The sequence below is a fragment of the Vombatus ursinus genome, unplaced genomic scaffold (genome assembly GCF_900497805.2).
Source record: "Vombatus ursinus unplaced genomic scaffold, bare-nosed wombat genome assembly UNPS02014941.1, whole genome shotgun sequence".
NCBI lineage: Eukaryota > Metazoa > Chordata > Mammalia > Diprotodontia > Vombatidae > Vombatus > Vombatus ursinus.
In genome coordinates this window covers 156,900-177,907 of record NW_020954719.1, presented here as the reverse complement: position 1 = coordinate 177,907, position 21,008 = coordinate 156,900, and the positions used below count along the sequence as shown (strand labels likewise).

Sequence of the window (21,008 nt, the reverse complement as noted above, 5' to 3'; positions counted from 1 at the left end):
GCCTTTTCTCAATCCAATTCTCTGTGACTTCTCTGTAGCTTTTGACAGTTTTGATTACCTTCTCCTGGATAATCTCTACTAATGATATTTTTGTGACACTAATCTCTCTGGGTTCTCCTCCTACTTGTCAGATGCCTCCTCAGTATCCTTTGCTGGTTCTTCATCCATATTGTAGGTATACTTCAAGAAAATTGGGTCCTTAATATGGAAACATTTTACATGATTGCACATATATAACCTATATCAGACTGCTGTCAGGGAAGGGAGGGATAGAATCTGGAACTCAAAAGTTAAAAAAAAACCCAAATGTTAAAAAATTTTAACATGTAATTGGGGAAAAATAAAATATTATTGAAAAACTGGATCTCTTTTCTTTTTCTTCTACACTGTCTCCCGTGGTGACCTCCTCAGTTCTTACGGATTCAAATATCACTGTTGATTCCAGATCTATATGTCAAGCCCTAATCTCTTTCCTGAGCTCTAATCGTGCCTTTTGGACATCTTGAACTGAATATCCCATAGGCATTTGAAACTTAACATGTCCAAAACAGAACCCATTATCTTTCCCTGGTAATGCTCCTCTTTCCTAAATTTCCATAATACTATGGAGGGCGCCACTATTTTTCCAGTACTGAGGCTTACATCAGTGTCATTCTTGATTCTGTCATCCTTAATTTTTCACTCTCACTCACTCCACATAGCCAGTCTATTGCCAGATTTTATCACTTATGTCTTTACATCTCATCCTGGTTCTCTACACAACCTTAGTTCAGGCCCTCATCATTCTTGACTAGACCATTGCAATAGCCTTTTGCTGTATGTCTCTGTTCCACTTCACTCCATCCTCAACTTAGTTGCCAAGGTATTTCTTCTAAAGTGTAGATCTGACTTTATTGTGCCATCCTCTGTTCATTTCCCCATGAGCTCCAGTGACTCATTATTTCCTCCAGGATGAAATAGGAGATTATGCGATATTTCAAGCTCTTCATAAAATGTCTCATTCTTACCTTTCCAGTCTTTTCATACTTTATTTTTCTTTACTCATTCTACGTTACAGCTACATTGGCCTATGTGTAGTTCCTCACACTCAACACTCCATGTCCCTTCTCTGTATCCCTTCTCTGTACTTTTGCAAAAGCTCTGTCTCTTGGTTTCCCTGGCTTCCTTCAAGGCTCAGGTCACTGTAGGAAGGCTTCCCCAACCCCTCTCCCCACAGCTGCTATTACTGTTTCAAATTACCTTCTATCCATTCTGTATGTATTTTTTATGTATCTAGTTACTTACATATTGTCTCTCTTATTAGAATGTATGCTACTTTAAAGCAAGTACTGTTTTTTGCCTTTCTTTCGATCCTTATTGGTTATCACAGTGCCTGGCACATAATAAGCACTTAGTTAATGCTTGTTGACTGACTAACTAATAAAGGAATCTCCTAGATCACTTGTAGAATGATTGTGAATCACCAAGATAAATTCTGTGGGTTGCTTCTCAAGTACATCCTACTTCTCACTCATGTAATGAGAACATCTTTGTCCTCTTGTTGAATTGCCTCAACTAATTTTCCCTTTCTTCTAGCATTGGAGATTAAATAAAGTCAGACTTTTCATAATGCATTATTGAGTTTGAAGGCCCAATGCTCTTATGATACTAACTACTGCTACTTACTTACTTATACTATCCTATAGATGAATATACAAACTGCATATATAGTCCAAGTTCTCAGGTGTTGAGTCCCAGATTTTTACTTGCAATATCATGCTAATAGGGCAGTGAGGTGGCATAGTGAATACAGTGTCAGGCTTGAAGTCAGGAAGACTAATTCTCCTGAGTTCAAATCTGGCCTCAGACACTTACTAGCTGTGTGACTCTGGACAAAACTGTTTGCCTCAGTTCCACATCTGTAAAATAAGCTGGAGAAGGAAATAACAAACCACTCTGGTATCTTTGCCAAGAAAACCCCAAATGGGGTCATAAAAAGTCGGACATAACTGAAACAACTGAAAAGCAACTTTAAATAGGCTGGAATTGCTTATCAACAAGCATTTATTAAGAGCTTACTATGTTCCAGATGCTGTGCTAAGTATTAAGACTACAACTAGAAGTAAAAGAAAGACAATCCTTGCCCTCAATGAAGTTATATTCTAATAGCAGAAGCCAACACAGAAAAAGAAGCTGAAAAGGGGTGTGATGAAGATAAAGTTAGCATTTAAAACTCAATATATCCAAAATTGAACACATTATCTTTTCCCTAAACCTTGTCCCTTTTCTCCCTATTACTGTCAAGAACACTACCTTCCTCCCAAGTGTCCAGTGTGCACAACTCAGAAGTCATCCTCAACTCTTCCCCTATTTCTCCCACTCACATCCAATCTGTATACAGCCAAGGCTGGCCGATTTCACCTTTATAACATCTCTCAAATATATTTCCTTCTCTCCTCTGATAGTACCCTAGTGTAGGCGCTTATTTCACACTTGGACCATTGCAATAGTTTGCCAGTGGGGAGATCATACTTAATTTGTAGATATCCAAGACAATCTTCATCTTTTTGTGCTGATTACATGGTAATTGGTTTCTTCCACTCTTAGTCATCCTTCTGCTGTCAAGTACATTGGACGTTATGTGGTCGTTTAGTCCACATTTGTAAACAACAAAAACAGTTCTGACTCTGATTATCCTGCTAGTGGTATTCATGAATCAGGTTGTTAGGGCCTTTGTGCCCGTGGTCCTTTGTCTTTCCAAAAATAATGATTTTGTCCATCATACCACCTTTTAACAGGTTTTCTATAGGCTCCTTTATTTAAATCTGCATGGTCAGTGGAGGTCTTTTGTTTTGCTTCTTTGGGCCCATAAATGAGAAGGTGTTCTAGTCAAACTGAGTTTTCCTAATTTGGACTACCTGGTGTACTATTCAGTTCAATACTTTTCCTTTTCCTACCAATTGCCCATAAGCTAAGTATTTATTTATTTATTTTTTATATAGCATTTGTTAAATATGTCTCTAGCTCAGGTCATCCTTGCAGTTCTCAATCCATTTGGATCATTCTGATAATTTCTCTCCTCCCATAATGTACTATTCCTTTTTTTTTTTTTACAAGACTCAAGAGGTTATTCACTCATAACAAATTAAGAATATGATTCCTCTTCATGCCAAATGGTATTTCAGAAATTAGAAATGACATTTCAACATTTAGTATAGGTTCAAAGTGCGACTCGTATTTTTCAGCCCAATCACACACCTTATGAGGAGGGGGACAAGCAGGAGTGTGGTTGATCATGGGAGGGGAATGGAGAAAAAAAAACTCAGAAGAAATCTCCTATATAGAACTCTCATGAGGTATGGGTATGTGACCTAGTATCTTTCAAGCATACTCAAGAATAACCATACCAACTCCCACCTCTCTGCCATTGGCTTGTAAATTTATTTTCTCTTTCTGGGTTCAAAGGTAGTGTAATGGAATGTCTGCAGTGTTCTCAATAAATAACCCAAACTGCAAAAACTTTCTCTAATTAAATTGGCACTTACCCTGAAATGAGCCTGCAAACAATTTACTACAAGGAATCGCTGTCATTCAGAGAAGGTCCTCCAAAACCTTCGTGATCCTGGGGAGGTATAGTGGTCTCCAAGATCCCTTGGTTTTAGCCACATGGGACTACAATCCATTGAAAGGGAGGAAAGGTGTAATGAAATATGGTCACTTTGTACTATAATATGTAACATAGCATTATTATACCTAACCCAGGGCAGTGCAATTCTACTCATCCGTGATTTTTGTTTTATTTCAATGAAAATAATATTTGTCTATATCCCTAAAGTGAAAAATGGTTTAAAATGGCAAAAAATGTTGCTTAATGACAGCTATTACATTTCATATTTATGATATTATCTTTATTCTTTAGCATTTCCTGAATGGGTAGAACATATCAATGACACAGAGGCAGATATAGGCAGTGATCTATACTGGCCTTGTGTGGCTACTGGCAAACCTATCCCTACAATCAGATGGTTGAAAAATGGATATGCGGTAGGTCACACATATTTTTTGTTACTTTTAAAAAAATGTTCATGTCGTTTCAGATTATTCCTATGGTGACATATGCCTAGGCCCTAAATTGTGTAAATAAATGTAAAAACAAGCAACCAGAGATAGAGTGCAAAATATCTCCTTTATGACTAACTTAAACTGGTTCTAGTCATCTTACGCCCCTCTTCTATTTTTGAATCTTTTTTAATAATTAATTTATATATTTTTAGTTTTCAACATTCACTTCCATAATATTTTGAATTTTAAATTCTCTCCCCTTCTTTTTCCTCTCCTTCTCCCCCCAAGATGGTGTGCAATTTTATATAGGCTCTACTTATATATTCATATTAAGCATATTTTCCCATTAGTCATGATATAAAGAACAATTAGAACTAATAGGAGGAACCAAGAAAATGAAGCAATAAAACAAAATAGCAAAGGAAAAGGAGAGCAAATCGTATGTTTCCATCTGCATTCAGACTCTGTAGATCTTTCTCTGGATGTGGATAGCATTTTCCATGTGAGTCTTTTGGAGTTGTCTTAGATCCTTGCATTGCTGAGAAGAGCCAAGTCTATCAAAGTCAGTAATTGCACAGTTTGGCTGTTACTATATACAATGTTCTCCTGGTTCTGCTCGTTTCACTCAGCATCAGTTCATATAGGTCTTTCCAGGTTTTTCCAAAGTCTGCTTGCTCATCATTTCTTATAGCATAATAGTGTTCCATTACATTCTTATACTACAACTTGTTCAGCCATTCCCCAACTGAGGGACATCCCCTCAATTTCTATTTCTGTATAAATATTTTTGTACATGTGGGTCCTTTTCCTGTTTTTATGATCTCTTTGGGCTGCAGGCCTAGAGGTGTTATTGCTGGGTCAAAGGGTATGAACAATTTGATAGCCCTTTGGGCAAAGTTCCAAATTGCTCTCCAGAATGGTTGGATCATTTCACAACTCCACCAACGATGCATTAGTGTTTCAATTTTCCCACATCTTCTCCAACATTTATCATTGTCCTGTTTTGTCATGTTAGCCAATCTGATAGGTGTGATGTGATACTTCAGAGTTGTTTTGGTTTGTATTTCTCTAATCAGTAGTGATTTAGAAAATTTTTTCATATGACTTTAGTTTCTTCCTCTGAAAACTGCCTGTTCCCTTGTTTCCATATCCTTTGACCATTTATCAATTGGGGAATGACTTTTATTCTTATAAGTTTGACTCAATTCTCTGTATATATTTAGAAATGAGAAGTAATCTCATTACTAAATATATATGCACCAGGTAGTATAGCATCCAAATTCTTAAAGGAAAAGTTAAGGGAGATATAGGAAGAAATAGACAGCAAAACTATACTAGTGGGGGACCTCAACTCCCCCCTCTCAGAACTAGATAAATCTAACCACAAAATAAATAAAAAAGAAGTTGAAGAGATGAATAGAATTTTAGAGAAGTTAAATATGGTTGACCTCTGGAGAAAACTGAATGGGGACAAAAAGGAATATACCTTTTTCTCAGAAGTACAAGGCAACTACACAAAAATTGACAATGTACTAGGGCATAAAAACCTCACAATACAATGCAGAAAGCAGAAATATTAAATGCATCCTTTTCAGATCATGATGCAATAAAAATTACATGTAATAAAAAGCCATGGAAAGATAGACTAAAAATTAATTGGAAACTAAATAACCTAATTTTCAAGAATGAGTGGGTCAAACAATGAATCATAGAAACAATCAATAACTTCATCCAAGAGAATGACAATAATGCTGCAACATACCAAAATTTATGGGATGCAGCAAAATTGATCCTTAGGGGAAGTTTTATATCTCTAAATGCTTACATGAATAAAATAGAGAAAGAAGAGATCAATGAATTGAGCATGCAACTAAAAAAGCTAGAAAAAGAACAAATTAAAAATCCCCAATTGAGCACCAAATTGGAAATCAAAAGGGAGATTAATAAAATTGATATTAAGAAAACTATTGAACTAATAAATAAAACTAAGAGCTAGTTTTATGAAAAAAATCAATAAAATAGATAAACTTTTGGTCAATTTGATTAAAAAAAGAAATAAGAAAACCAAATTATTAACATCAAAAAATGAAAAGGATGAATTCACCATCAGTGAAGGGGAAATCAAAACAATAACTAGGAGCTATTTTGCCCAGCTGTATGCCAGTAAATATCATAATCTTAGTGAAATGGATGAATATTTAAAAAAATACAAATTGCCCAGCTTAACAGAAGAGGAAATAAAATACTTAAACAATCCCATTTCAAAAAAAAGAAAATGAACAAGCTATCAATGAACTCCCTAAGAAAAAATCTCCAGGGCCAGATGGATTTACAAGTAGATTCTATCAGATGTTTAAAGAACAACTAATTCCAATACTATATAAACTATTTGGGAAAATAGGTGGAGTCCTACTAAGTTCATTTTATGATACATATATGGTACTGATACCTCCTCTTTTTTTCTCTCCCTTTTTCCTCTGTTTTACTTTCCCTTTCTTCCTATTCATCCATTTCTGCCACCTGATATTTCTCCCTATTTCTTGCCAGTTTTCCTGATCCCACAAAAACAATAAGAGGGAAACTCTTACCAGTAATATACTTAGTCTTGGAGAGAGGTTTCAGCAATGGGATCTTCTACTACCTTTCAATTGTAACCTTTCAATTGGGCCAAAGAGAGAAAATGGTATACTTAGAGTTCATTAGGAAGAATAGCGCAAGAGTGGATGGAGCACCGGCCCTGAAGTCAGGAAGACCTGAGTTCAAATCTGGCCTCACACCAAACACTTGACACTTACTAGCTGTGTGACTCTGGGCAAGTCACTTAACCCCAATTGCCTAAAAACAAAACAAAAACAAAACAAAACAAAACAAAAAAAAACAAAAAAAAAGAATAGCACAAGAGTAAGGCCATGGTAAGTGGGTCTTACTTCCCCATGACATAAATATCCTATCTACTTTGAGTTATCTAATAGTAAAGATAGTGTAAATAATAATAATTATTACTATAAATAGCTCAGGTGTACATGATTCTCTCCATTTTACAAAATGCTTCTTTCACAAAACTCTCATGAGGTAAACTGTGTAGTTATCATCCCCATTTAATAGAAAAGTCATGTGCCCCCATCACCCAGGTTGCTGAGGTCTTCAGTCTGAAATTTCAAATGTTCATCTTATTATTTCATGTGCAGGAATTACTAAGTCCAAGCCTGTGTAAAATAGTTTCTATAAAATATTATCAAGAATATTTCTTTTACCTTTTTTTTTTTTAGTACCATAAAGGTGAGCTGAGACTGTATGGGCTGACCTTTGATAATGCTGGAATGTACCAATGCATAGCTGAAAATGCCCATGGAGCGATATATGCGAATGCTGAGCTCAAGATTCTGGGTAAATCTAATTTCAAATTTTTATTTTAACTTGTAACCAGAAGACTCTAGGTCCAAATGATCTGCTCATCACTTTTATGCATGTTCATATAGTGATATTTATTGTTTGACCAACCATATGTTCACTGTGATTCCACATGTTATTCCACAATCCTTATTTCACATTTCCAAATGTTAAAATCAGGCCATTGCCAAAAGGTTGATCATCAGGTGATGAACAATAGCAACAGCTACTCATAAAGAACACTTCTTTTGGTATAATTGGGATTATGATCTTCATCAGAGAACAACAAACAAGTGAAGTCAACAAGCATTTGTTAAGTGTATTCTATCTGCCAAGCATTACACTAAGCACTAGGGAAACAAAGAAAGGCAAATGCAGTTGCCCTGAAAGAGACCACATTTTAGTGGAGAGACAACATGCAAACAGTTATATATATATACAAGGTATTCACAGGATAAATTGGAGGTTATCTCAGAGGGAAGGCACTAACACTAAGGGGGACTGAGAAAGCTTCTTGCATAAAGTGCATTTTTGGTGAGATTTGAGGAAGCCACGAGGTGGAGTCAAGAAGAGAGAGTGTTCTAGACCTGATACTCACTGAAAAGACATGTATTTTGTGCTAGGAACAACAAAGTGATCAATGTTTCTGGGTCTTAGAATATGAGAAGGGGAATAAAATGTAAGAACACTGAAAAAGTAGGAAGGGAATGGGATGTGAAGGGCATTAAACAACCAACAGAGGATTTTAAATTTGATCCTGGAGATAATAGAGAGCCACTCAAATTTATTGAATGGGGTGATATGGTAACATGATCAGATTTGTACTTTAGGAAGATCATTTTGTCAGCTGATTGCAGTATGGACTGGAGTAGGAAAAGATCAAGCAGAGAGACCAACAAGAAAGCTATTGCAATTATTCAAGTACGAAGTGATGAAGGCTTGCATCAAAATGTGACAGTGTAAGAGGAAAGGAAGGCATGTGCTTAAGAGATATTACAAAAGTAGAATAAACAGAACTTGTCAACATATTAAATGTGAGGAGTTAGAGCAAGAAGAGTTGAGGATGATACCTAGATTGTGAGTTTGGGTGACTAGGAGGATAGTGGTACCTCCTATGGTAAAAATAAAGTTTGGAAGAGGGGACAGTTTTAGGAGAAAGATAGTTAGTTCACTTCTGGGCATGCTGAGTTTAAGATATCTTGGGATATCCAGTTCAAGATGTCCAAAAGACAGTTTGGTGGTGTGAGACTGGAGAGAGGATAGAGTTGGATAAATATTTCTTGAAAATCATCTGCAGAGAGAAGGTATTTGAATCCATGGGAGCTGATAAGGAAACAAGTAACGTAGTATGGCTGGAGGCCCAAGGCAAAGCCTTCTCATTCAGTGGGTGTGACCTGAATGGTTGGTTATTGTCCTTTGCTCTCAGAGAGGACCAACATGACATCACTATATCAGGATCAAGGTTCAGTTTGTCTGACTATGGCTAATCAGACCAATATGAGCTTAGAAGCATCTACCACAAGTTTGGCACAAATAGTCCAGTAAACATTTGGAGTGGAGATGTCTTCAAATTTGCTTGTTCCACGTTTCTTTTGAGCTACTGCAATTTTCCTTCACAGTGCCTTCTTCGATGCAGACATGCCATGTGTCTCCTAAGTCTCACAGTCAATGCCAAACTTCTTCACAGAGACCTTGAGAATGTTCTTATATTGCTACTTCTGACTTCCATTCCATGTGAGTACTTGCCTCGTGTGAGTTCTCTGTGAAATAGTCTTTTTGTACATTTGGCATTCAAAAAATGTGGCCAATCCATCAGAATTGAGCTCTCCGCAGTAGCGTTTGAATGCTTGGCAGTTCAGCCCAAGAAAGGACCTCAGTGTCCAGTATCTTATCGTGCCAGGTGATCTTCAGAATCTTCCTAAGAATCGCTTCCAATTCAAATGGAAGTAATTCAATTTCCTGGCATAGCACTGATATGCCATCCAGATTTCATAAGCACACAGCAGTGGTTCTGTAGACCTCTTCTGTAGCCTAATACCTCTTTTCTCCCACACTTTCCTTCGGAGGCTTCCAAACATTGAGCTAGCTCTGGCAACTGACGCATCAACCTCATCATCTATGTGTACATCCTTGGAAAGTATACTGCCAAGGTAAATAAACTTATCCACAGCATTCAAAATTTCTCCATTTGCTGTAATTGATAGTTCCACATAGGGATGGTGCAGTGCTGGCTGGTAGAGAACCTCAGTTTTCTTGGTATAAATTGTCAGGCTAAAATTAGCACAAGTGGCAGGTAATCAATCCATACTTTATTGCATCTCAGCTTCAGAGGGTCATCTTTGAACAAAAAGTCACACACCAACTCTTCTTCCACTTTAGTCTTGGCTTGTAGCCTTTTCCTGTTAATTTACCATCAGTGCAGTAGCTGACCTTGATGACATTTTCATCCTCGTTGAAGGTGTCTGACAACATCACTGAAAACATCATGCCGAAAAGCATGGGAGCAACCACACAGCCCTGCTTCACTCCATTAGTACTGGAACAGCATGAAGGCATCATCCATTATCCAGAACCCATGCAAACATGCCATCATGGAACAGACATAACAATACTTATGAACTTCTCTGGGCAACCAAATTATGCCAAGCCCTCATGACTGAAAGTATCAACGTCCTTGGTCAGATCGACTAACACAGTATACAGACTTCTATTCTCCTCCTGGTATTTCTCCTAGAGTTGTCCAGAGCAGCAAGCACCATATCGACAGTTCCTCAGCCCTTTCTGAAGCCACACTGGCTCTCAGGTAGATGACCATTTTCCAGGTGAAGGATCAGCCTATTAAGGAGGACTCTGGCAAAAATCTTACTGGCAATAACTAACAGAGAGACACCCCCCACACCTGTGATTGTCACAGGACAACCTATTTCCTTTTCCTTTATAGAGATGGACAATGGAGACATCCTTGAACTCCTGGGGATAACCTTCTCTTGCCATAAAACCCAGAAGATTTCAGTCCTTTTTTGTATGAGCAGCCCCTGTCTTGTAAATCTCAGCTGGAATAGAATCAGCTCCAGGCAGTTTGCCACATGAGAGGAGCCTGATGGCATTCAAAACCTTTTCTTCAGTTGGAAGTTCAGCTAGAGAGGGATTGACTTCAATCTGAGGTAAATAGTCTTATTGATCTGTTGAGAATGTTGTGGAAGTGTTCAACCCATTTCTCCAGGATCATATCCATATGATCAGTGTAGCTCTGAGTGGTTGAGATGCACTATAGGTCTTTGGCCCATGTATAGCCCTACCTATATAGCCATATTCAGTGACCTGCTTAGATATCTAGTGAAGGAGACTGAAAAGGAATAATCAGACAAGCAGCAGGAGAATCAGAAGAGAGAAGTTTCCCCAAAAACCTGGAGAGAAGAGATTATCAAGGAGAAATTGCCTGGAGTTCAAGAGGGATAAGAACTGAGAAAAGGCCAATAGATTAAACAATTAAGAAATTATTGGTAGCTGTGGAGTTTCAGTTGAATGATGAGATCAGAATCCAAACTTCAGAGAGTTTACAAGAGAGTAAAACGAGAAACAGAGGCACAATTGTAGATGATTTTCACAAGAAGTTAACCCAAAAGAAAGGAAATACAGGATGATAGCAAGCAGGAGTGGATGAACTAAATGAGGCAAACTGATGGAATTATGAATCTCTGAAGCATTAAAAGAAGAAGACCCATAAAGTTCACAATAAAATCATGCACTGTGAATTTGCATTTTTTGAAAGATCGAGAATGGAGACAAAAAATAGGTCTTTAAAATGTTTTTATGTTGGTGGAAAATTCTAGCTAATGATGTTAGAGTTTGCTGATTTATTCCTAGTTACAAAAAAAAAATGAAAAAATTGGGGAAGACTAAGCTTAAAACTACTCTAAAAGATTTGGAACACCCTGTATAGTTGATTGGTCAAGAGACAAACTTGTGTGTGAAATTTAACAAAGGGGTAAACTGAGGCAACTCTCTGTGCAAGATAACAGTTTATTCCTAAGATGCCAAACTTGTAAGGATGGGTGGATCAATGGCTCTGCCTCAGGCCAAAGACCTTGAATTAAAGATACAATTCATTTTTATAAACATAGAACAAAGAATAGAACAGAAATTATATCATTGGTTAGCATCACAAGGATGAGGGATTATTATTGGTTGCATCAAAGAAAGCGAGCATAGCCCACACATGGGACAGAGACAACCTCTCTCTATCTCTAAGGAATGCTTTTGTGAGTTTTATGGATCCCACATGAATCCTGAAATTACTGATAGGGGCTCATGTATATAGACTCACTGGCTACTGGAGATTAAAGATGGGACAAGGTCAGTTAGTTCTCAGGGATAATTTTTCAAGGAGAACACACAAACCTTGCAGGAAATGCTGAGATAATGTTCAATGAGAGTATTGAGAATGGAGTTTTTCTTTAACTAATAGTGATCATGGAAAAAGCTTAAATATCTGTCTTCAAAGAGAAAACTGAATTTTTGCGCATATGGGCTTCTTCACACAGAGACAGAGAAAAGGCTTTAGATTTGTTACAGAATATGGATACAGAATAAGATCACTTAGAGAGTAAAATAAAATACGAAATACAGGATCAAGAATTCTCTGCAAACAAAAAATAATACAGGGGAATTTTTGCATCAGGTTTCCAAAAGACTATTGTCTCTAAGAATGAAAGATCTGGTGATACTTATAAAGTGCACAGTAGGTAAGATTTTTGAAGCATTTAAGTTAAATATATTTTTAATATAAGTATTATTTTTTATCAATCATATATAAAGACAATTTTCAACATTCATTTTTTATAAGATTTTGAATTCCAAAATTTTCTCCCTCCCTCCTTCCCCAAGATGGGGATTATAGATAATGCATGTGCAGTATAGATATAGATTATACATGTCCAATCACATAAAATGTATTTCCACATTAGTCATGTTATGAAGGAACAAACAGAACAAAAGGAAAAAAAAAACATGAGGAGAAACAAAGTGAAAATAGTGTGCTTCAGTATGCATTCAGATTCTATCAGTTCTTGCTTTCTTTTTTTTTTAGTAAATAGTATTTTATTTTTTCAATTATATGTAAAAATAGTTTTCAATATTCATTTTTTATAAGATTTTGATTTTCAAGTTTTTCACCCTTCCTGTCTCTCTCCTTCCCCAAGACAGCAAGCAATCTGATACAGGTTATACATGTGAAATCATGTTAAACATATTTCCATATTAGTCACATTGTGAAACAAGTAACAGAACAAAAGGGGAAAACCATCAAAAACAAAAACTTAAAAGAAAAATGAAAATGGTATTCATCAACCTGCATTCAGACTCCATAGTTCTTTCTCCGGATGCAGATAGCAATTTGTCTCATGAGTCTTTTGGAATTGTCTTGGATCATTGTGTTGCTGAGAAGAGTGAAGTCTGTCATAGTTGATCATCACGCAATGTTGTTGTTACTATGTACAATATTTTCTTGGTTTTGCTCACTTCACTCAGCATTGGTTCATGTAAGTCTTTCCAGGTTTTTCTGAAATCTGCTTGCCCATCATTTCTTATAACAAAATAGTATTCCATTACATTCATATACACAACTTGTTCAACCATTCCACAATTGATGGGCATTCCCTCAATTTCCAATTCTTTGCTATCACAAAAAGAGCTGCTATAAATATTTTTGTATATGTAGGTCCTTTTCTCTTTTTTATGATCTTTTTGGGATACAGACGTAGTAGTGATATTGCTGGGTCAAAAGGTGTGCACAGTATGATTGCCCTTTGGGCATATGTTCCAAATTTCTCTCCAGAATAGTTGAATCCATTTATAACTCCACCAATGAAGCATTAGTGTTCCAATTTTCCCAAATCTTCTCCAACATTTATCATTTTTCTTTTCTGTCATATTAGCCAATCTGACAGGCGTAAGGTGGTAACTCAGAGTTGTTTTAATTTACATTTCTCTAATCAATAGTGATTTAGAACATTTTTTCATGTCTATAGATAGCTTTGATTTCTTCATCTGAAAATTGCCTGTTCATATCCTCTGACTATTTATGAATTGTGGAATGGCTTATATTCTTATACATTTGACTCAGTTCTCTATATAGTTGAGCAATGAGGCCTTTATCAGAGATACTTGCTGTAAAAATTGTTTGCCAGCTTTCTGCTTTCCTTCTAATTTATTGTATTGGTTTTGTTCAATATAATCAAAACTATCCATTTTGCATTTTGTAATGTTCTCTATGTCTTGTTTGTTCTTAAATTCTTCCCTTCTTCATAGATCTGACAGATAAATTATTCCTTACTCTCCTAATTTTCTTATGGTATCAACCTTTATGTCTAAATCATGTACCCATTTTGACTTTATCTTGGTATAGACATGTTGGTCTCTGCCTAGTTTCTGCCGTACTATGTTACAGTTTTCCTAGTAGTTTTTGTCAAATAGTGAGTTCTTATCACAGTAACTGGATATCTGGATATACTGTTTATCAAACAGCAGATTCTATAGTCATTTACTACTGTGTCTTGTATACCTAATCTATTCCACAGATCCACCATTCTATTCTTAGCTAGTAACAAATAGTTTTGATGATTGAATCTTTATAATATAATTTTAGATCTGGTACTGCCATGCCACCTTCCTTTGCATTTTTTTCATTAATTCTCCTGATATTTTTGACCTTTTGTTATTATTTTGTCTAGCTCCATAAAATAATTTTTTGGTAGTTTGGTATGACATTGAATAAGTAAATTAATTTAGGTAGAATTGTCATTTTTATTGTATTACTTTGGCCTATCCATGAGCAACTGATATTTTCCAAATTATTTAGAAATGACTATTTGTGTAAGAAGTGTTTTATAATTGTGTTCATATAGTTCCTGGGTTTGTCTTGGCAGATAGATTCCCAAGTATTTTATTTTGGCTATAGTTATTTTAAATGGAATTTATCTTTCTATCTCTTGCTACTGGGCTTTGTTGGTAATATATAAAAATGCTGATGCTTTATGTGGGCTTATTTTATATTCTGGTAAACTTGTTAATTATTTGCTAAAGTGGTTAATTATTTCAAGTAGTTTTTTAGTTGATTCATTAAGATTCTCTAAGTATACCATTATATCATCTGCAAAGAGTGATACATTTGTTTCCTCAATGCCTATTCTCATTTCTTCAATTTCTTTTTCCTCTCTTATTGCTAAATAATTTGTGTTAGTTTTGTTATTGATATGGTCAATTATACTGATAGTTTTCCTAATATTGAACCAGCCCTGCATTCCTTGTATAACTTCCACCTAGTCATAATGTATTATTCTGATGTATATGTTTTATTTTTTTTTCAAATAAAACCAGCTCTTAGTTTTATTTATTAGTTTAATGTCAATTTTATTAATCTCTCTTTTGATTTTTAGGATTTTCAATTTGGTGCTCAATTTGGGATTTTTAGTTCACTTTTTTCTATCTTTTTTAGTTGCGTGCCCAATTCATTGATCAGCGCTTTCTATGTTTTATTGATTAACAACATATTTCCCTTAATTACTGCTTTGGCTGCATCTCATAAATTTTGGTGTGTTTTCTCATCATTATCACTCTCTTTGATAAAATTATTGATTTGTTGTTTGACCCACTCATTCCTTAAGATTAGATTATTTAGTTTCCAATTAATTTTTAATCTATCTTTCCATAGTCCTTTATTACATGTAATGTATACTGATCTGAAAAGGATGCATTTAATATTTCTTCCTTTCTGCATTTGATTGTGAAGTTTTTCTGCCCTAATACATACTCAGTTTTTTGTGTAGATGCCATATACGACTGAGAAAAGGTATATTCCTTTCTACGTCCATTCAGTTTTCTGCAGATGTCTATCATATCTAACTTTTCTAAAATTCTATTCACCTTCTTAACTTCTTTCTTGTTTGTTTTGTGGTTAGATATATCTGGTTCTGAGAGGAGAAGGTTGAGGTCCCCTACTAGTATAGTTTTACTGTCTGTTTCCTCTTGTAATTTATTTAACTTCTGCTTTAGAAATTTGGATAGTATACCATTTGGTACACATATGTGTAGTATTGATATTACTTCGTTGTCTATGGTACCTTTTAGCAAGATGTAGTTTTCCTTCTTTGTCTCTTTTAATTAGATCTATTTTTGCTTTTTCTTTGTCTGAAATCATGACTGCTAATCGTGCTTTTTTTTTACTTCAGCTGAAGCATAATATATTCTGCTCTAACCTTTTACCTTTACTCTGTGTGTCTCTCTCTGCTTCAAATGTGTTTCTTATAAACAACATATTGTAGGGTTCTGGTTTTTAATGCACTTTGCTATCCACTTCTGTTTTATAGGTGAGTTGATCTCATTCACATTCACAGTTATGATTACTATGTATTTCCCTCCATACTATTTTTTCACTGTTTATATATCTCTCTCTCCTTTCACCCTGACCCTCCTCAACAGTGTTTTGCTTCTGACCACCATCTCCATCAATCTGCCCTCCTTCTATTACCTCCTCTACTTTTTTCCCTTTTCTCTCCTGCTTCTCTAGAGGTAAGATAGATTTCTAGTCCCAGCTGACTGTGTATGTTATTCCTACTTTGAGACAAATCCAATGAGAGTAAGGTTCAAACAGTGCTCACCCCCCCACTGTAATTAGATCTTTTGCACTTCTTCACGTGATATAATTTACCCCACTCTGCCTCCTCTTTCCCTATTCTTCCAATACAATCCTTTTTTTCACTCATTTTTTTTTTATATCATCACTTCTAGTTCAACTTATGCCCACACCCTCTCTCTAGGTATACTCTTTCTAAGTGCCCTAATAGAGGTACAGTTCTTAAGAGTTCTTAAGTATTTGCTTAGATTTTTAAACTCTAGCCAATAGGTCACTAATGTTCAGACTCCTTAAGAGTCTGCCCAATATGACAGATGTTCTAATAAATCTTGTCTTTGGCTGAGAGAAGGCTTGGGTCGAGTTCTTTCAGGCAGTATCTGCATGTTGTGATTTTGGGGTCCTAGCACCCTAACCCCTAAACCTCAACATTTTGGTGGCCCATACGGGGAAACTGCCTAACCCCAAGTCTGCTTTTCTGGCAGACAGTTATGAGGCTGTTTTGCACTCAGCCTGACTCTCTCAGGCTCTCGGGTCAGTTTGAGGCCATGGACCTGGGTACACCTTCCGCAGCATAGAGGATGAGGACGGATGCCCTATCTGGAAGGGTATGCCCAATTCTGTCAGTTCTCTCAGTGCTAGAGAATTGGGGAAAACTGCAGTTGCTTTTTGGTTTCCTGAGGCTTACTTACTCCCTTCTCTCTACACCCCTGCATTCTCTTTCATGGAGGTTACAGGGGAAAGTTAGAACAGCTAAAAATATCTTGGCAGATTCTGGAGGTTTTGTGATTGATCATTAAGGAGTTTTGAAACTCCTCCTTACAACCCTGGTCGCTCTTTTCTCCCACTCCCTTCGCTTAAGTCAAGAAGGTATCTGTTAACCCCTCTCATAGAAAAAGAGAGTTTCACCCTTTACCCTTCATCTTTGATTATACCCTTCCCACCTGGGAAAGGAAGGAGGGGGGAGGGCAGCAGCTAAGGGGCCCCCTAGCAATGGATTTGGGCCCTTCGGCAACCTTTGTCTGGAAGCATCACCCAGGTTCAGCACATCCTGCTCAAGGTAAAGAATCTAGCCTCTGAACTTGGGTAAGCATGGTCTTCTTAAAGTTGTAGTTTTAACTGTTAATGATGAGATGTTGATTCTCTGTGTAAAGTAATTTGAAAATGAATTTAACAAAATTGAAGTCACGTGATTGGTAATGGGTTTGTTTCAAGTTTCAAATTGGTGAACTTTTTGTGTCAGTTATGTCAAGCAACTTTTCATAATTTAGTTACTGCTACAATAATTTGGCTATTGTGTGATATTGTTTTAATGTATAAACTAGTTTGGGTTATGTATGGCTTGCTGAGAATTTGCAAGTGTATAGAAATCTCTAATGATTGACTTTTTACACCAGGACAAATTTAAGTTTGAGATATAAATCCTGGAAAAGTTTTTCCTAAGCTGTGATTACTGAAACTTGCTGTTTGAGGTAAAAGCTCATAGAATTTTATTTGGAGTTATCTGATGGGTCATAATCTATCAATAATCAATAATCTATCATTTGAGAGAAATGCCACAAGCTACTCAGAGAATGTGATACTGGTGGGAAGTCAGCATCGGGAAAAAGCTGAGAGGACAATTTTAGCCTCAGTTTAAGATGGGATCCTCATGGCTCAGTTTCCCCATTATGCTCCTTTGAAAAGGAATATAGTCCACCTGGCTATTCCTGAGTCTGGCTTTGAGGTAGATTTGATACTGCATGGTTGGAATACTGAATTTTCTGAATCCAAACAGAGCTAAGGACTTGTTTTATCCTCCCATATTTATATCTGCTTTATATCTGGGCCCTGCAGTCTTTTCTGTCAGATTTGTGTCTTCCAGACTACAGGCCATTCACCTACAGTTGGCAGCAAACAGTGGGTACCAGCCAATGTCCTCCTATCATTACCTGGATGCAGCCTGGGCTCAGTTCCAGTCAACTTCTTTTGGGACTCCCTTGAGGCAGGGACAACTCCATGCCCCTTGCCAGCAGGAAGCAGTTTTGGAAGCCAAGACCATTGCCTCTTACCCCAAAAGAATTTGGGTCCCATTTGTTTGAGGGGGGAATGATGAGGACAGGATCTGGAATCTAGGAAGGAAAAGCCCTGGACTTTCTCACATGGCCAAATCTCTGGCATTTGCCTGAGGCTATAATCCTATCAACTGGCCTTTTATTGTGGCTACACCCAATCTCCCAATTCTGTTACCCTTAATCTAGCCTAGTTCTTCATTGTTTTACCTCCCTGTGGCCCCCAGCCATTTCCCACCCTAATCCTAGCTAGGTTCCATTCTCCAGGTCCCTGGCATTCTATTACCTCACAGTCCCCCCACCTCCCAGACTACTTGATCACTCCTAAATCCCTCCCACAGTCTTTCTGTATATAAAGTCCATCTTGTCTCCATTAAGATACTTAGATTCTTAAAATCTAACCAATAGTTCACTAATGTTCAGACTCCTTAAGAGTCTGCCCAATATGATGGATGTTCTAATAAACCTTGTCTTTGGCTGAAAAAAAAAAAGAGTTACAAGTATCAACTTCTTATATAGAGATTTAATAGTTTAACCTTATTAAATAATGTTTTTTTTTTCTTTCCTGTTTAGTTTTTTATGCTTCTCTTGAGTCTTTTTGAAGATTGAACTTTCTGTTTAGCTCTGGTCTTTTCATCAGGAAAGTTTGAAAGTCCCCTATTTCGTTGAATTTCCTTTTTTTCTCCTAAAAGATTATGCTCAATTTTTCTGGGCAGTTGATTCTCAATTGTCATCCAAGCTCTTTTGCCTTCCAGAATATCATGTTCCAAGCCCTCCTATCCTTTAATTTAAAAGCTGTTAAATCCTGTGTAATCCTGACTGTGGCTCCTTGACATTTGAATGGTTTCTTTCTGGCTGCTACCATTATTTTCTCCTTGACCTGAGAATTCTTCAATTTGGCTATAACATTCCTTGGAGTTTTCATTTTAGGATCTCTGTCAGGAGTTGGTCTGTGCATTCTTTCAATTGCTATTTTACCCTTTGGTTCTAGGATTTCAGGGCAGTTTTCCTTGATGATTTCTTAAAGGATGATGTTTTGTCCTTTTTTTTTTTTTTGATCATGGCTTCCACATGGATCAATAATTTTTAGATTATCTCTCTTTGATCTATTTTCCAGGTCAGTTGTTTTTCCAATGAGGTATTTTACATTTTCTTCTATTTTTTCATTCTTTTGATTTTGTTGGATTGATTCTTGATGTCTCATAGAGTCTTTAGCTTCCACTTGCCCAATTCTGCTTTTTAAGGAATTATTTTCTTCAGTGAGCTTTTGTACCTCCTTTTCCATTTGGCCAATTCTACTTTTTAAGGAGTTGTTTTCTTCTGTGAATTTTTGTACATCTTTTTCCATTTATTTTGTTTGCTTTACCAAGCTCTTGACTCTTTTTTCATAATTCTCTTGCATCACTCTCATTTCTTTTCCCAATTTTTCTTCTATCTCTCTTATTTGATTTTTAAAATCCTTTTTGAGCTCTTCCAAGAGGACTTTTTGGGCTTGAGACCAATTCATATTCTTCTTTGAGGTTTCATATGTAGGCAATTTGATTGTCTTCTTCTGAGTTTTCTGAGTTTTTTGTTTTGATCTTCCCTGTCATAGCAGAAGCTTTCTATGGTCAGGGATTTTTTTTTTTTGCTATTTTTCCAGACTTTTCATGACTTTTAAAGTTGAACTCTGCTCCTGGGGTACAAGGGGCACTGTTGCAAGTTTCTTTCACTGGAGACCAGGGTCTGGTCACTGGCTTTCTGTGCCTCCAGGGCTGGCTGCATGCTCATTGAGCTGGGATGGCCTGTTCTAGTCATGTTGGGGGTTCTAGGGCTTGCCTGCTTTACTGGGGTTGGAGACCTCACAGCTGGCCTGCTGTGCTGTTGGCCTACTAAGCCAGGGCTGCAGGGCTGATTTGTGCTGTGGTTTAGAACTTCCTGGTGGCTTACCTGGACACCACCTCTGCTGGGCTACCCTCCTTTTTTACTGAAGTGAGACAGACCTTTTCTTTGTTTTTTTTTTTTGTTTTTGTTTTTAGGCAATTGGGGTTAAGTGACTTGCCCAGGGTCACACAGCTAGTACGTGTCAAGTGTTTGGTCTGAGGCTGGATTTGAACTCAGGTTCTCCTGACTTCAGGGCCAGTGTTCTATCCATGGTGCCACCTAGCTGCCCTAGACAGACCTTTTCTACAGTCCTAAGTTATTGTTGGGCTGGAAAATTGTTTTACCTCATCTTTTTGTGGGTTCTGTCACTCCAGAATTTGTTTAGAGGCTTGATTTAAAGTTGTTTCAGGGAAAACTAGGGAGAGCTCAGGCAGCTTCCTCGCTTTTTCTCCACTATCTTGGCTTTGCCTCCTAAATCTGTTTTTTAAAAAAATCCTTAGAAATATAGTAAGTTATTTATTGATGACAAAGATGAATAAAGTTAAGTCAAAATAAAATAGAGAAATGAGGCACTTGTTGCTTAAGAGCAAAAATCACTTTGGCTTAAGTTGTCTTTATAGATCAGGACAATATGGTGCCTTGACTTTTCTAAATAATTGTCTTCATTTTTTTTTTGTTTTTCTTTGCATGTACAGAGACAGTCACAATGCCTCTTCTGATTTAATATCAAATTTTAAAATGCAAGTAATGTTGGTTTGTATATCAATTAATGTAAGATGTGTGTGTGTGTGCATGCGTGTGCTTCTGTAAGATAAGTGTGTCCACATGAGATGTCTAAATGGGGCTTCCAGGTAGCTTGATTAGATATCTTTGGAATCCAACCCACCCCTCTCCAAGGAAAATTGATTTCCATCTTGAGGGAAGCTGGGGAAGGAGCTTATCCCTTTTCTTTCCTTTTTCCAAGGGGTCTATCTGACTGAAATTGCATCTATCTGTCCCCCCTTAAATATTGTTCAGTACAATTCAGAATAAAA

At 36.7% G+C, this 21,008-nt stretch overlaps 1 protein-coding gene across 3 annotated transcripts in view; it reads left to right on the top strand.

Annotated features, from left to right (window-relative positions):
* The window catches only part of CNTN1 (contactin 1), a 274,708-nt gene that overhangs the window by 132,743 nt on the left and 120,957 nt on the right, over positions 1–21,008 (top strand). For all 3 annotated transcript variants that reach the window (XM_027844389.1, XM_027844390.1, XM_027844391.1), the window contains 2 exons: positions 3,899–4,023; positions 7,311–7,428. In XM_027844389.1, the coding sequence (XP_027700190.1) occupies positions 3,899–4,023; positions 7,311–7,428 (243 nt within the window). The remainder of the gene's footprint in view (positions 1–3,898; positions 4,024–7,310; positions 7,429–21,008) is intronic.